At 37.4% G+C, this 15,886-nt stretch overlaps 1 protein-coding gene across 8 annotated transcripts in view; it reads left to right on the plus strand.

Annotated features, from left to right (window-relative positions):
* The window catches only part of USP45 (ubiquitin specific peptidase 45), a 96,948-nt gene that overhangs the window by 36,823 nt on the left and 44,239 nt on the right, over positions 1-15,886 (plus strand). For 6 of the 8 annotated variants that reach the window (XR_004645177.1, XM_034765985.1, XM_034765984.1 and 3 more), the window contains exons 6-8: positions 7,807-7,955; positions 9,736-9,831; positions 15,235-15,365. Coding sequence is in view for 7 of the 8 variants with exons in the window: in XM_034765985.1 (XP_034621876.1) it covers positions 7,807-7,955; positions 9,736-9,831; positions 15,235-15,365 (376 nt within the window). In the remaining variant the exon portion in view is untranslated. The remainder of the gene's footprint in view (positions 1-7,806; positions 7,956-9,735; positions 9,832-15,234; positions 15,366-15,886) is intronic. The other 2 variants (XM_034765986.1, XM_034765987.1) reach the window with 2 other exon arrangements.

The raw sequence follows: 15,886 nt of genomic DNA on the forward strand, positions 1-15,886 counted from the left end.
TTTTTTTTAAAGTCTGTTTGGTTAAGAGGTCATGTTGGGCACAAGATGGAAGAATAAAGCAAGACTGCTTTCTAGGGAGTACCACCCAGAAATTTGTTTTGTAGAAAAGGTTAGCAGGCCATGATGGTTTTCCCAGGAAGGCAGGTGCAGTATTGTCAGGATGGCACACTTGTGAACTTCACAGGAACATAATGCACGTGTACTACACAGGAACCATGCTGAGATACTACTATTCGAGTGTCTGATTGTTTTCTGGGGAAGAAGAAATTTATTTTGCAGTCTTGAAAATTGTTATGTATATTTGCCCTAATAGAAGTGCAGAGATATAAATGTTTGAAGATTGATTTTAAAAAAAAGTTTAAGTTAAATCTGTCACAGATGATTGTTCCCAGTGTGGTTTTTGAAGAGAAAGGCAGAGAAGAGCTAGTATTAGTTCTCAGGCTTTGCAGTCACAACCCCTGCTGGGGAGGCAAGTAGCAGAGTGGGTTTTTGCTGTTTTAAGTTCGGCTGTGCTGCTCTGCTGAAGTAGCTGACAGTAGTTGAAAACGGGGAACTTGATTTGTATTTTCATAGATGTAATTGATATAGTACAGTTTCAGTAATAGCTAGGAAAGTAATACATTTCTAAGACTGGTAATTTGTGTGAAATTGTATCGGGGAAAAATAAATATTCTGAATAATTACCCCATTCCACATTTGTGGGTGAATATTTATGAGTTGACCGTGTTTTACACTTAATTAAAAATTGTAGCTTTTTCTTAACTAATTTGTAGTACATATAATTCAAAATTTAAGGAGCAGGATTAACCAGTTGCATTGATTTTAGGGCAGGTGTGGCCAAACTGTGGCTCGCAAGCCACATGCAGCTCTTTTACAGTTAAAGTGCTGTTCACGAAGCCCCCACCACTCTCTTCTCCTTCCCTCCTTCCCTCCCCCATTCTCCACCTACCAGACGGAGGGAGGCAGGGTGGTGGGCTAGGGGCTTCTTCTCTGCAGGGAGGGGAGTCTCGGGGCTTTAACCCCTCGCAGGGGGGAGGGCAGGCCTCGGGGCTTCAGCTAGGTGCGTGCCATGGCAGGCGCTGCCCCACGGGCCAGGTTGTGAGTGTCTTGCAGCTCTCAAACTTCTAAAGATTATCGTATGCGGCTCGGAGGGCCAGTAAGTTTGGCCACCCATGATTTAGGGGTTGCCTACACTGCTCTGGCAGAGCATGCTAGAGAGGGCTGATTTGTAAACTTGTCTAACCTGTATTTGTCCTGTTTAGATCTTGCTGGCATACTCTAAAAGGTGCCTAAAAGTTAATACAAACCAGGTATCCTTTAGAGAATGCCAGTAGGATCTACATCAGGCAGTCAGAGTGCTTTACAAATCCCACCCTCCTAGTGTGCTTTGCTGAAGCTGTATAGACCAGCCCTTATGTTTAGAAACAAAATTAACAAGCAAAATAATACTAAATGTGCCCCTTACCAAAATAAGAGAGGATACACATCCAAAAAAAAAAAAAAAATTCCTCTGTTGTTGGCCTGAAATTCAGTTTGACAAATACAGACCTTTCCTTGGGAGATGCTGTTAATTAAGAAAACAAATTACATTTTGGGAAAAAATGAGATGACAACTCGGTGACAAATTGTTCTTTCCTAGTGCTGCTATAACAAAATAATTTGCCTCACTGAAGAATTATTTTTATTCTTTTTCTCTCTCCCAAGTCTTTCCCCCTCATCTATTTAGTAGTGAACAAAAGTACAAATAGTCTGAAAGTAGAAACTCAAAATTAGTGATTGAATAGCTGCACAATTGTGAACCAGACATAATTTTCAGTTTATTATATTCTGGCAGATGCATAGAAATAAAACTCTAGTTTGCTTTCTCTAATCCTGGCATTATTTTAGCACTGAAAGAAAAAATTAGGCTTTTAAAACATAAAATTAGCAGCCATTTAAGAAGAGAATATTTCTTTTTTTCTAAGGGTTAGGTTTTCATGGTTGTAGAATATTGAGAAAACTAGTTTTAGTTCTTTTTTTTTTTAATAAAAAAGGAGTGCTAGGCGATTTAGTAGCATTTCATAATGCAGCATGATGAGAATTTACTAAAAAAGAAAGGAAATCTATTAACCTTGCTTTTTTCCATGAAGGCCTTCAGCTGAAGTACCAGAGATATACTCAATAGAAAAGGCTTGACCTTGGAATAAGGGTGCATATTCCTGGAACTCTCATTTTTAATTTTTTAAAAAAAGTTGCATTGAAAAAATAAACAAAGATGTTTAATCCCCCAGCTGAAGGAAAAATTGATTGTCATTTACGTTTTTGTTTGCATACCATCTGTATCCCCAGATACATTTCTGTTTCAGCACAAATATTTCTGAAGCATGCACACACTGCACATATTTGAAATACAATCAAAATAAATTGATACAAAACCTACAATAAGTCTTTAGAGTTTCTTGTGCAAGTCAGAGTTGCATACTTCAGAGTTACATTGTTGTTTAAACTTCGGACTGGTAATTTTTAACCCAGTGCATAATCTGAATTGAGGAGTTTTTGCTAACAAGATTTATTGTGAACCTGTTAAATGTTCCACTGAATTGTAAAGAGAAACTAAACTTAAAATCTCCAGTTTTTATGAATTATGTGTTTTTTAGTTACTTTGGGCTCAGTCCTTAAGCCCTTCACCTTCCCAACTCCTATTGACTTCAGTGAGTGTTCTGCAAGTGGAGGAATTTCAGGATCAGGCCCTTTATTTGTAAGCACTACCAAATTAGCTAGACCACTCTCTCTATCGTTTCTCTTACCTTTCCTAAGAGTCAGTTTCTTCAAGGTGCTGCACGCTCATAGCTCTCATTGATAGCAGTGCTCTGCCCCTTGCAGGGCCAAGTTCTAAGACTCTATGAACTCCCACAAACAGTGCAACAGTAATGGGTGTGGAATAGTGAACCCTGTCCAAAGAGGTGGCAAAATCAGGTCTCAGACCTGGAGTAGATGAGGCCTGATATTTCTAATATAAAACAAAAATAAAAAAGTACAAGAAAACCCACCTCACACTCTGCATTCTCATTTGTTCTATTCTGCTTTTTAACATTCAAACACTTTTTACCCCCATTTGCAAATCACCTTTAATGCTGAAACACCCCAGCGCCAAAGCAACATAGTACAAGACTATTGTCCCAATTCAGAGATCTTTGGGTTTTTTTTTGTTTTTTAAAGGTCTGGAAATACTTTATATGATGCACCTAATATACTGTATAAAAGAAAAAAAATCATTGTACTTCACTTTTATTTTAACTTATTTTTTTTCTTAATATGATTTGTACTTAGTAACTTTTGCCTTTAAAGATCTGAATTTAGAATTTCATACATATTTTAGCACCTGGCTAAATACAGTTTAATTGACATTGACTAAATGTGTTCCCATTAAGCAAAATATATACGGTCATAATTTTGCTCAGGCTAAGTAGCAGTCATTATAGTTCAATATTGTTTGCCTAAATCAGTTCCATAGGCAATCTCCCAATTAAGCTTATTCTGTTCAAATGGATTGCACTGTATGATGCACATTATTATTGATCATGGGACTAAAGCCAAGAACTGGAAGCAAGATGGGAATAACTCTGCTAGATACCTGTCTTCATAAAGAAGATCTCTGTTTGTAAGCAGTTTATGCTCACAGAGGCGGATGATTAGTTTACAATGCGTTTATGACTTTTTGAAATATCATCCCCCATGTACAAATCTGACAGAATGGATGTGTAGGTTCACAAGATAATTAATTCTAAATAAAGTATTGTATAACCGAATTAGGAACATATATTTTAACTATTCTATTTACATTTATTTTGCACTCAGGGAAATGCATTATTTCTCATTTGGTTAGCTGGGAACTGGAACTTTTATTATTTGTATTGCAGTAGTATTTAGTAGTCCCAGTCAGTTAAAAAAAAAAAAAACAAAAAAACAAAAAACCCTTTTGGCCAAGCTACTATTGCTATTTGGTGCCCACTGCAATTATTTTTATGTAAGATACATTTTTGTGAAGTGTTTTGAGTCCCATGTAAAGGTATTACCTTGTTCTGTATAAAATCTCTATTTACGCCATCACTAATTTGTAGACTGTTTCCCATAGTTTGAAAGTCAGTATGAATAGTTTTACATACAGCTTCTCTTTATCATAACTCCTTTGTAATTTTGCTTCTTGGGAATTGGTTTGGTTTTATAGAAGGAAGATACTTTTTTTCTGTTAATCCTTGAAACTGTGAATCTATCCTGGTATGTGTTTATAGTAGCATACAGCTGCTTTGATAGAAGAGTGTAACTTTTTTTTTTTTTTTTTAGAGCCCTTGTTGTGTCTGTATTGGCTTGAAAAGTCTCATTCTGTTACTAAAAGAGGAATGATACAATATTTGAATATGCGCCACATTGAATCAAAAAGAGTCTATAAAAATGTTTTTGTACACAAGCACTGTCCATTTTTTTTTTTTTTTTTTTTAAAGGTTAGGCTCTAGCATGCTTTTAGCCTTGGGTTATTTTTCAGTAGAGCCCTGAAATTTAAGTCTGTAGAACTGTTAACGAATAGCAATTACAGTTATTACCACTGTCACTTATTAAGTTGTCTGGAGGCTGCCTGACCAGCTCTATACATGCCCACCAAACATATTCAGCCTTACCAGCCCAAGGCCCAACTGCCATTTATCACTGAACTTAGGGCTTTCCAGTATGGAATCAATAGATGCTGTACCTTTTGAATTAGAGATCCTGTAGATGTATAAATGTGCTTACAAGTCACTGTACAAAATGAACTAGTTAAGCAATAATGTCTGTACTGGGACCAGTTTTACAGCAGTGTCTGTTTAGAGTTTTTCCAGACAAAAATACCTATTCTTCTTGGAAAATGTCATTTGGGAAAAACTATTAAAGATGGGTGGGGGGTCGGGGGAGAAGGCAATATTTAAAATCTCTGTGGAGGAAAGAAGGTTCCTAGGAATCACTAATAAAATGTATACAGCTTTTGTTTATTTAGTTCTATTTTTTATCCTTATAAGTTTTATCTAGCTAACGTGACAGTCAGATCTATAATTCTGGTTTACTGTGTTTTGTAATTACATGAGCATTCAGGTCTAATAACAAAATTGGTCATCGTTGTTTTGATTTTTTTTCTTAAATTATTTACATGTGAGACTTAGCAAATGGAACCTTGCTACTTGTGTGAAGCTGCCATTTAACCATGAAGTGAAATGCTTTTATTGAGTTTGCCCTGCAGATATGGTCTGCTGTGGCAGTGCTGTCCATATTTGGTGGCTGTGCAAGGAGAGCCAGGTGGTGCTGCAAAGCATAGCACAGTGAAGCGTAGACAGATCTAGGTTTGACATTTGTCATCCTGTACTGCTGAAGGGAAGAGAAAAATCTGCTTTTCCATATGCTTATGCTTTAATTTTTGCCCGCAGTTTTGTCCAGATGGCCTTGTGAACATTGTTTACTTTAAGATGCTGTCCCAGATGTTTTTGGATGCCGATGGATAAATGCAACAACTGTGGTATACCAATACACAAATTATTTACACAGTTTTGGCTTTTTTTGTTTAACCATCAATTTTCTCCACATACAGAACTGTTTTAGTGTGTGTGACGGGGGAGGGGAGTGATTTTTATTTATTTTCCAGTGCTGAACAGTACATTCAGGTGGCAGATATTTGGAGATTCCCCACTCCCCCCCCCCCCAAGCTCTCTCACTTTTCTCGCCTTAGGAGTTTTATGTGATGGCGCTGCTGCAAGACACTGTAGCATGCAGCTTGTAAGCATGTCAGTGAAAGGATATTACTGCATGTATCCTAGTTTGTGGGAGCCTATTTAAATTATGAAGGGTTTCCAAGCTGTTTGTCATTTGCTGTGTCTACCTTTTCAAAGATAATTTACTCTTGCTGTGTCCTTGTACTGTCTTCAGTTTCCACACCAGTGGAATAGATAATATTTGTAAGCTGCGTAGCCTGTGTCATTGAGAGCATTAAAAAAAAAAAAAAAAAAAAAAATGGCAAGTGCCTCTAACTGCATTTTGACAAACTTGAAAAATATGTAACTTGAAAAATAATTATGCCTTGATATCCTTAAGGAGTGCATGCAAATTGCATCAAAGGTTTGTTGTCAGCCACAATAGATATTTTTAAATTGCATCTACTTTTTTTTCTGCATTTAATTATATTTTTCCATATTCTAAGGAAGTAAGTACCTAGGAGTATACATAAAATAACCTTTTGTCATGAGCATTTCATTAACGTAAATAGGTCTGTTAGTTATTTCTCAAGAACACTTTAATGAGACTTCACTGTGTAACTCATTAGAACAAATATATGAATTCATATGTCATGTAGATTGCAGCATCACAGTGCTTGGCATCCATTAAGTCCATAACTCGTTTACATTGACATGCATTATTAATCAATACTTAAAACACTGTAGATGTCAGTAATGTTCATATTTAGTAGAGCAATCATGACAATATGAAAGTTGCTAGTAGAATTCTAGGCTAAATAGTGTATCTCAAGTCTTTACATTACCTCTAGGCTACAAGTTAATGACTGCCTAACTTCACTGCCCCTTGTCTATTTAAGTAATAAGGCAAATAGGAAAATACAAGGAAACTACTGGTAGTACATTCTATTGAGGCTTATTAAATCTGTTTTTTGTTAAATTTTAAACAAATAGCAGTATCTTATGCAGCTGTGTGTAGCTTAACAGATCCAGTGCCAGTGACAAGGGGCAGGAGAAGTAAATGTATCATCTGGGAAAACAGATGACAGTTCGTATCCAGCTGTTGAATGGGTTGTGCAAGCCAAATTGAACACAATACAGTAACTGAGAGAGATTCACTGTACTCAGGTGAGAGCTTTTGCACACCTCCCTTCAACAGCACCTAAAAGTAAAGTAATAACTACTGCCTGGTCTTTCTAGTATGTGTATAGTGCACATAAATCTGAAGTCTTAACTGTTCTTAGTGACTAAAAGGGCATGCTGCAAGACCCATCTCTTTGTGTGGATGGTAGAAGAGGGTGGAGCCTGGGGATGCGTGGGGTGGTTTTTTTTTCTTTGTCTTTTTATGGTGGATAGAAGTTTGGTGGAAAAAGTATCACCCATTGGTTGTGTTGGTGGTAGAGTTTGTCTGGGAGATTTACTGCTGATTTTGTTTTTGTTGTATTGTTATTTTAAAGAAAATCAAAAGTACACACAGTAGCAAAGATTTTATATGTTATACGTTGCAATAAATAAATAAATAAGTGGAAAAAGTGAACTGGGAAAAACAGGGTATAAGTAAGATCCCATTTCTGCAAACACTTAAACGCACATGCTAGCTTTAGTTAAGCACTAAAGTCGATGGAACTACTTCTTCTGCATTAAGTGAACCATGTCTGTAAAAGTTTTCAGGATTAGGGCCTGTATCAGTACTTTCTGTGTGAGTATCAGTACTTTCTGTGGTAGGCATGGTGCATTCGTATAGTAAAAAAGACAGATCCTGCCCTAAAGAACTCATAATCTATAATGTTAAGCTATTATTTTTGGTAAGTAGACATCTCAGCAATTGAATATAATATTCCATATCAGACATATTTAACAATCTCGTATTGGGTACTGGAAATAGCTTTTATGTAAAAACTAGCTTGTTTGCAACCTTTCCTTTTTTTTCCTCTAATAACTTTAAATCCAACTGTTCAATCAAGCAAACTGGTATCACTTTTAGGTAAAGGGAATCAATATTTCATGCTAAATATCCGAATCATAAAATCTGATCTTTTGGTCACTTAATGTTAATCTATAGTTTTATTTATAGGTTCATCGTCAAAAATTATACGACTTCGCGAAGAAAATAATGAAGGAAGTGAAATATTGAAAGGAAAAAGTTCTGCAAATGGCGCTTCAATTCCAGTTAAGGGAATAAATAATTTAGGAAATACATGTTTTTTTAATGCTGTCATGCAGGTAAGATGCAAAAATGACACCCGCTTTCCTTGTTGATAGCATTTTAGAAATATTTCATTTAATCATTACAAATGTGAATTTTATAAAGGATATTTGTATGTTATCACTTCAATTATTGCTTTTTGACATTTCATTCTAATAGCTTTTTCCCAACCCTTTCCTTCTTCTTCCTTGCCTCCCCTTTCCCCCCCCCCCCAAATATTTTCTTCAGTAACAAACCCTATGTCAGCAGTGCTTTACAAATGAATGAGACAGAAGAAAATGTCAGGTGTTACACATCATGTTTGTGTGTGGGTTGTAGCTGTATTCAGTTGCAATTCAATGTGTGATCTTTGCAATTCCATATTAGGTAGCCATGAGTAATGCACTGAACTTGTCCTACCTGCAGGAGTGAAAAGGGTGTTTTACGCGTGAGTTAGGATATTGAGCACCTAGGCATTGTCTGCACATAAGAATTGTATTGCTTTTACTATAACCTCCCCCTTCCCAGCATGAATACACGTATTCCGGTATAAAAGTACTTATAGTAATTGATATAGTTTCTTCCCTAATGGGAAGAGCTATACTGCATGAGCTATACTGGCATACGCACTTTTATACCAATATCCTTGCATCCACACTACAGTTGTACTGGAATAACTAAGCGTTTGGCTATACTACGGAGACTACGATGGCATAGCTATTGTGACATAGCTATGCTGGCATAACCCTATAGTGTAGATGCAGCCTATACCAGCGGAAGGGGTTTTTCTATTGGTGTGGGAACGCTACCTCCCTGAACGACAGTAGCTATGTTGACAGATGCATTCTTCTGTCAACACAGCTGTGTCTCCATTGGGTGTCAGCATAGCTATGTTGATCAAGGATGTGTTCGCCCTCCCTCCCCCCCCCGATATAGCTATGTTTACCTAACATTTATGTGTAGACCAGGCCTAATTCATTTTGAAAAACAGTACACCTCTAGTGGAAATACTTATACCAGTAGAAAAATCTATGTGTAGAATAGCCCGAGTCACATTAACCCAACATTGTTTCTCTGACTATATTTTTAGTAAAGGTCAGGTATGTTGAATTATTAATGACTTTTTTCATTTTTATATTTTTATATTTTTATATATATATATATAATTTTTTTTTCCAGGGATATGACCAAAAGCTGTTACGCTAAGTCACAGTGCCCTCTGAAGCATATGTTAACACTACAGAGTCTATACTGTCATAGCTACGTTGCTATAACTATGAAAGGGGTTTTCCCATCAATATAGGAACACCTCCTCTGAACGTCAGTAGCTACATCAACAGAAGCATTCTTCCATCAGCATAGCTGTGTCTACACTGGGGGTTAGGTTGGCATCGCTACGTTGGTCAGTGGTATGGATTTTCCACTCCCCTGACTAATTTTTCTATGTTGACCTAACTTTTAAGTGTAGACCAGGCCTTAGACAAACAGGAAAACTCAAAGTTAAAAATAATAAATGATTTGTTCTACAATGAAAATAATAAATAAATCAGTCACCGAGAGAGTGTTATTGCTGTTCCAACTACTTCTGTTATTTTTATTTGGAGACCTACCAGCAATAACTACACCTTTTATAACAGTGAGACCTATTTCCTATAGGAGATACTTTTTTCCTGGGGCCTGATTCAGTACCCACTGAAGTCTTTCCGTTAAATATATTTTTGTACATGCCAATGGTTAGAATTTGTGTCTGAAGAAGTTATGTTCTAGTTGAGATCAGTGTGTCTAACTTTTTTTTTTTTTTTTTTTTGTCTCTTTAAGAATCTGGCACAGACTCACATGTTAAATGAACTAATGTATGAGATGAAGGAAAAGGGAATAAAGTTAAAAATCAGTCAAGCTGAAGATGCACAATTGGTAGGTGTGTAGTAAGAGGTCCAGTTTGTGTGAAATGTGCAATGGGAGAAACTCGATCAGAATAATGTCTATAAAAGATAAAGTAGGCTGAGAGTAGGATGATGATCACGCCTTTGGCCTAAAATTTCTTTTGTCTTTTAGTTCTCAATTAGTCTACAATACATATGACCTCACTTACTTTGTAGAGTTAATGTTGTAAAATCAACATTAAAAGAGGAAGAATGATCACCATCTAACATTCTGCTGAACTAAAGAAGGAGCATAAGTGAATGCAAATAATGCCTGACCTGAAGGAGGAGTGAAAGAAAAGAGTGTGATGTAGTGGATTTTTTTTCAGTTCTCATTAAATCTGGTTTTTAACATGCACAATACAAGAAACAGTATGTTTGTGCTTCATTAAATGTGTAAAAAAATTCTTTCCAATCTACCCCAGCCCTTTGTGTAAAATTTGTGAAATTTACCAAACACTGAATAGCCAAAGCACTAAACCAGTATAAGGGGCCCCACTACTCAGGGCAGCCCCCAAGTCAAAAATCAAACTCCTGTTCCTCAAGTTGCTGAGGTTTTTATTGGGGTGCTATTCCTGGACCTTTTTTAGGGTCTCCCATCTCTGGTTAGTGGATATCTAATAAATTTGACAACCGTTTTTCTCAATCCATTTGCTGCATGCATTATCTGGCTATGGAACAGAGTGGAAACATTCTCTCCTCTTCCCTATGCCACCCCGGCTGCCTCCTGGTTGGTGGGAGAAGGGTGGGCTTGGTGTTGGGACTTTATTCTACCGTACACATTGCTTCTCTGCTTTGGAACACTCCTACTCCATTGCCTGCCTCTGCTACTGCATATTTTCTAGACTTTTAATCATTTTTGTTGCTCTTCCCTGGACTTTCTACGATTTGTCCACATCTTTCCTGAAATGTGGCACCCAGAACTGGACAGAATACTCCAGTTGAGGCCTAATCAGTGCAGAGTGGAGAGGAAGAATTACTTCTTGTGTCTTGCTTACAACACTCCTGCTAATACATCCCAGAATGATATTTGCTTTTTTTTTTTTTGGCAACAGTGTTACACTGTTGACTCTCATTTAGCTTGTTGTCCACCATGACCCCCAGATCTCTTTCCGCAGTACTCCTTCCTAGGCAGTCATTTCCCATTGTGTATGTGTGCAATTGATTGGTCCTTTCTAAGTGGAGTACTTTGCATTTGTCTTTATTGAATTTCATCCTATTTACTTCAGACCATTTCTCCAATTTGTCCAGATCATTTTGAGTTATAATCCTATCCTCCAAAGCACTTGCAACCCCTCCCAGCTTGGTATTGTCCGCAGATTTTATAAGTGTACTTTCTATGCCATTATCTAAAAATATTGATGAAGATATTGAACAGAACTAGACCCAAAACTGATCCCTGCGGGACCCCACTTGTTATGCCCTTCCAGCATGACTGTGGACCACTGATAACTACTCTCTGGGAATGATTTTCCAACCAGTTATGCACCCACCTTATAGTAGCTCCATCTAGGTTGCATTTCCCTATGTGGTTTTTTTTTAATGAGAAGGTCATCTGAGACAGTATTCAAAGCTTTGCTAAAGTCAAGATATACCACATCTACCACTTCCACCCTATTCACAAGGCTTTTTACCCTGTCAAAGAAAGCTATCAGTTTGGTTTGACATGATTTGTTCTTCACAACAGTCAGCATGGATTTACTTATCACCTTATCGTCTAGATGGTTGTAAATTGATTGCTTAATTAATTGCTCCATTATCTTTCCAGGTACAGAAATTAAGCTGACTGGTCTGTAATTCCCTGGGTTGTCCTCATTTTCCTATTGGCACTATATTTGCCCTTTTCCAGTCTTCTGGAATCTCTCCCGTCTTCCATGACTTTTCAAAGATAATCACTAATGTGGGGGAGGGATTGCTCAGTGATTTGAGCATTGGCTTGCTAAACCCAGGGTTATGAGTTCAATCCTTGAGGGGGCAACTTAGGGATCTGGGGCAAAATCAGTACTTGGTCCTGCTAGTGAAGGCAGGGGGCTGGACTCGATGACCTTTCAAGGTCTCTTCCAGTTCTAGGAGATAGGATATCTCCATTAATTTATTGAATTTATGGCTCATATATCTCCTCAGTCAACTCCTTGAGTATTCTAGGACGTATTTCATTAGGCATTCTTGACTTGAAGACATCTAACTTGTCTAAGTAATTTTTAACTTGTTCTTTCCCTATTTCAGCCTCTGATCCTACCTCATTTTCACTGACATTCCTTCCCCTATCATCACCAAGTCCTGTGCTTTGGATGATGTTAGTTGTTTTTAAAAAAAAAGCCTCATCAACCTCTTCTTCCTGGTTCGGTGGTCTGTAGTAGACCCCTACCATGACATCACCCTTGTTTTTTACCCCTTTTATCCTTACCCAGACATGTTCAACAAGTCTATCTCCTATTTCCATCTCAACCTCAGTCCAAGTATATACATTTTTAATATATAAGGCAACACCTCCTCCCTTTTTTCCCTGTCTGTCCTTCCTGAGCAAGACCATAAGAGTATATGGTCTATAGATTCTATGATACCTTGCAGAAAGATAACAAGACTGTAAGTCTGAAGGCCAGCCACTACCAAAGGTACAGAATTTAAGGACCTAGATGCAATAATATAAGATAATAGTGAACTCAACAACATAAGAGCGGCCATACTGGGTCAGATCAATGCTCCATCTAGCCCAGTATCCCGTCTTCTGACGGGGCCAATGCCAGGTTCTTCAGAGGGAATGAACAGAAAAGGGCAATTATTGAGTGATCCATCCTCTGTGATCCACTCGCAGCTTCTGGCGTTCAGAGGCTGGGGACACCCAGAGCATGGGATTGCATCCCTGACCATCTTGGCTAACACTCATTGATGGACTTATCCTCCATGAATTTATCTAATTCTTTTTTTAACCCAGTTACACTTTTGGCCTTCACAGCATCCCAAGGCAGTGAGTTCCACAGGTTGACTGTGTATTGTGTGAAGAAGTATTTCCTTTTGTTTGTTTTTAAATGTCTATTAATTTCATTGGTTTGAGATTTTCATTCTTGTGTTACACAAAGGAGTAAATAACACGTTCTTATCTGCTTTCTCTACACCATTCATGATTTTATAGACCTCTATCATATCCCCTCTTAAATGTCTCTCTTCCAAGCTGAAAAGTCCCAGTCTTTTTAATCTCTTTTCATATGAAGCTGTTTCAGAGCTTTAATAATTTTTGTTGCCCGTCTCTCTGTCTTTTTCAATTCTAATATATCTTTTTTTGAGATGGGGCAACCAGAACTGCATGCAGAATTCAAGGTGTGTATGTACCATGGATTTATATAGTGGCATTATGATATTTACTGTTTTATTATCTGTCCCTTTCCTAGTGATTCCTAACACTGTTAGCTTTTTTTGACTGCTGCTGTACATTGAACAGTTGTTTTCAGAGAACTATCCACAGTGACTCCAAGCACTCTTTCTTGAGTGGTAACAGCTAATTTAGAGCTCATCTTCTTGTATGTATAGATGGATTATGCTTTCTGATGTGCATTACTTTGCATTTATTTATGCATTTATTAACTTTTAAGAACAGAAAAGGCATTGTCTAAATGGAGAGAAATGAGCAGAGTGATCTGTGATAGTTTTCAATTTGACAGACATTCTCCTAAGTTCTACAAGATGGTAATTATGCCTGTACTTTTGTATGGATCTGACTGCTGGGCACTGAGGAAGAGACAGGCGCATATCTTGAATATAGTGGAAATGAAAATGTTAAGATGGATCCTTGGAGTTACAAGGATGAACCATGTTTGGAACAAACAAATTAGGGAAAGAATAAAGATGATACCCATTATAGGAAAGTGGAGGGAATCCAGTCCTAGATGGTTTCGACATGTGAAAAGAAGACTGGAAGAATGCATAGAAAACCGGGTGTTAAACTTCTAAGTGAAGGGTCAAAGAAGACCCCAGTTGGATGGATGGTTGGATGTCATACAAAAGGATTTGATTAGCTGTGGAGTTTCTGAGGGACTGTTTCAAAACAGACTGGAATGGAGAAGGAGAACTCCAAGAGCTAACCCGATAAAAATGAGACTAAGGCTAGAAGAAGACTCGTATATGCTTGACAACTAGTTTTGGTGAAAATGGGGAGGGGCCCGTAATAGCCAACTTTGATGTCCCAGAAGTCTAAAATAAAGGCAATAGTTAATTTTATAGGAAAGATATAGTTAATTGTACTGCTACCAAATAATTCATCTATCTGTTACAGTAATGTTTGGTGGGTGGTCATATAATTTTAGATTACTTCCCTTCCTTCTTAATAGCTATTGCTTTGCAAATAGGAGACAGAAGGTGAGGAAAAATTACAAATTACAAAATCTGATGTCTACTGAAATACTATAGCACAAGAATGTACAAAACCCAGGGAAGAGAAATTAGAACTGAGCTATATTGTTTGCTTCCTTTGACTTCATCTTCGTGTGGTTTCTTACTCAAGATTTGAATTTGGGAAGCCAGTCTTAGATGAAAGAAGTGAGAAATGTGCATAGATGCTGTGCTGACAATACTTGAGGTGCTAAAGTACCTGACAGGATTATTCCAACATCACAAACCCACCCTATAAATGCAATTGACATAAAAAAGAGAAAAAATAAAATGGGACAGATCTAGACCTTCTAAACATTTAATGAGGAATATATCTGTATGTGAAAACCAAGCTAATGAATTCATTACTATGTTTCACTAGGTTATATTAAATTTCACTTCAGTCTTCAGTTAGTAAGCCACTTCCCCCTCCCACCTTCCCGAATTAATACTAACCATCAATTTATATGTCCGTATGAAAAGATGCTTGATTCTGAAGCTATTCTTTTAAGAAACAAAGGTGTATATGGGATTTTTTCTTTGACTAAGGGTAGGTCTACACTACCCGGTAGTTCGGCGGCAGGCAAATCGAACTTCTGGGTTCGACTTATCGCGTCTTGTCTGGACGAGAAGTCGAACCCGAAAGTGCTCGCTGTCGACTGCGGTACTCCAGCTCGGCGAGAGGAGTACCGCGAAGTCGACGGGGGAGCCTGCCTGCCGCGTCTGGACCGAGGTAAGTTCTAACTAAGGTACTTCAAACTTCAGCTACATTATTTACGTAGCTGAAGTTGCATACCTTAGTTCGAATTGGGGGGTTAGTGTAGACCAGGCCTTAGATTCAATCAGGATAAACTAAACTTCTGAAATTAATGTATAAATTACTAACCATTGAGTTAAATTTTTTAAGCCTTACTATCAGTTACGTTGATCTTTAGTGTAAATGTATTAATTACAAAACAAGTCTTGTGCATCAGTTATATCAGCTAATGGCATCCATGTTACTGATACATAATTCAACTTTGTTCCAAAGGATCCTTTGGTGGTGAACCTCTCAAGCCCTGGACCATTGACTTCAGCCATGTTCTTGTTCCTTCACAGTATGAGGGAAGCTGGCAAAGGCCCTCTTTCTCCCAAAGTTTTGTTCAGCCAGCTCTGTCAAAAGTAAGTGTAATCAATAGTTTTGTTTTTAATGAAGTTACAAAGGGTGCAATCTCTAGTATTTAAAAAAAATATTAATTTATTGATTTAATGTGGGTCAGACTAAAATATAAGCCCATAATCTGACATTATTAATAATATTTCAAGATATGCTAAGTCACTACTCCTTGCTTTCAGTGCAGTAGTATATTCTCCACGCAGTTTTAAATAACTCAAGTGATGGGACTGTTGCTACTTGGGAGACACTTGGATGGTGGTATCCCTCATTTAGGTGTATCACTCATATTGAAGCCAGTGGGAGTTTCATCTGTCTGTCTGACTTCGCCCCTTATAATCTAATAGATTTCACACTTTGGACATTTTTCTAATATTCAGCACAATTTTTCTTTGTTAAATTTAATCCCATTCATTCTAGTTAAACCTCTTTTGACCACTCTAAACAATTACTTTCCTTCCTGGATGTTAAAACACTTAAACTATTTGTGCATAACTTACACACTTAGTTGGCATTTATCCTTATACAT

This window comes from Trachemys scripta, chromosome 3 (assembly GCF_013100865.1).
Source record: "Trachemys scripta elegans isolate TJP31775 chromosome 3, CAS_Tse_1.0, whole genome shotgun sequence".
In the NCBI taxonomy this organism is placed as follows: Eukaryota; Metazoa; Chordata; order Testudines; family Emydidae; genus Trachemys; species Trachemys scripta.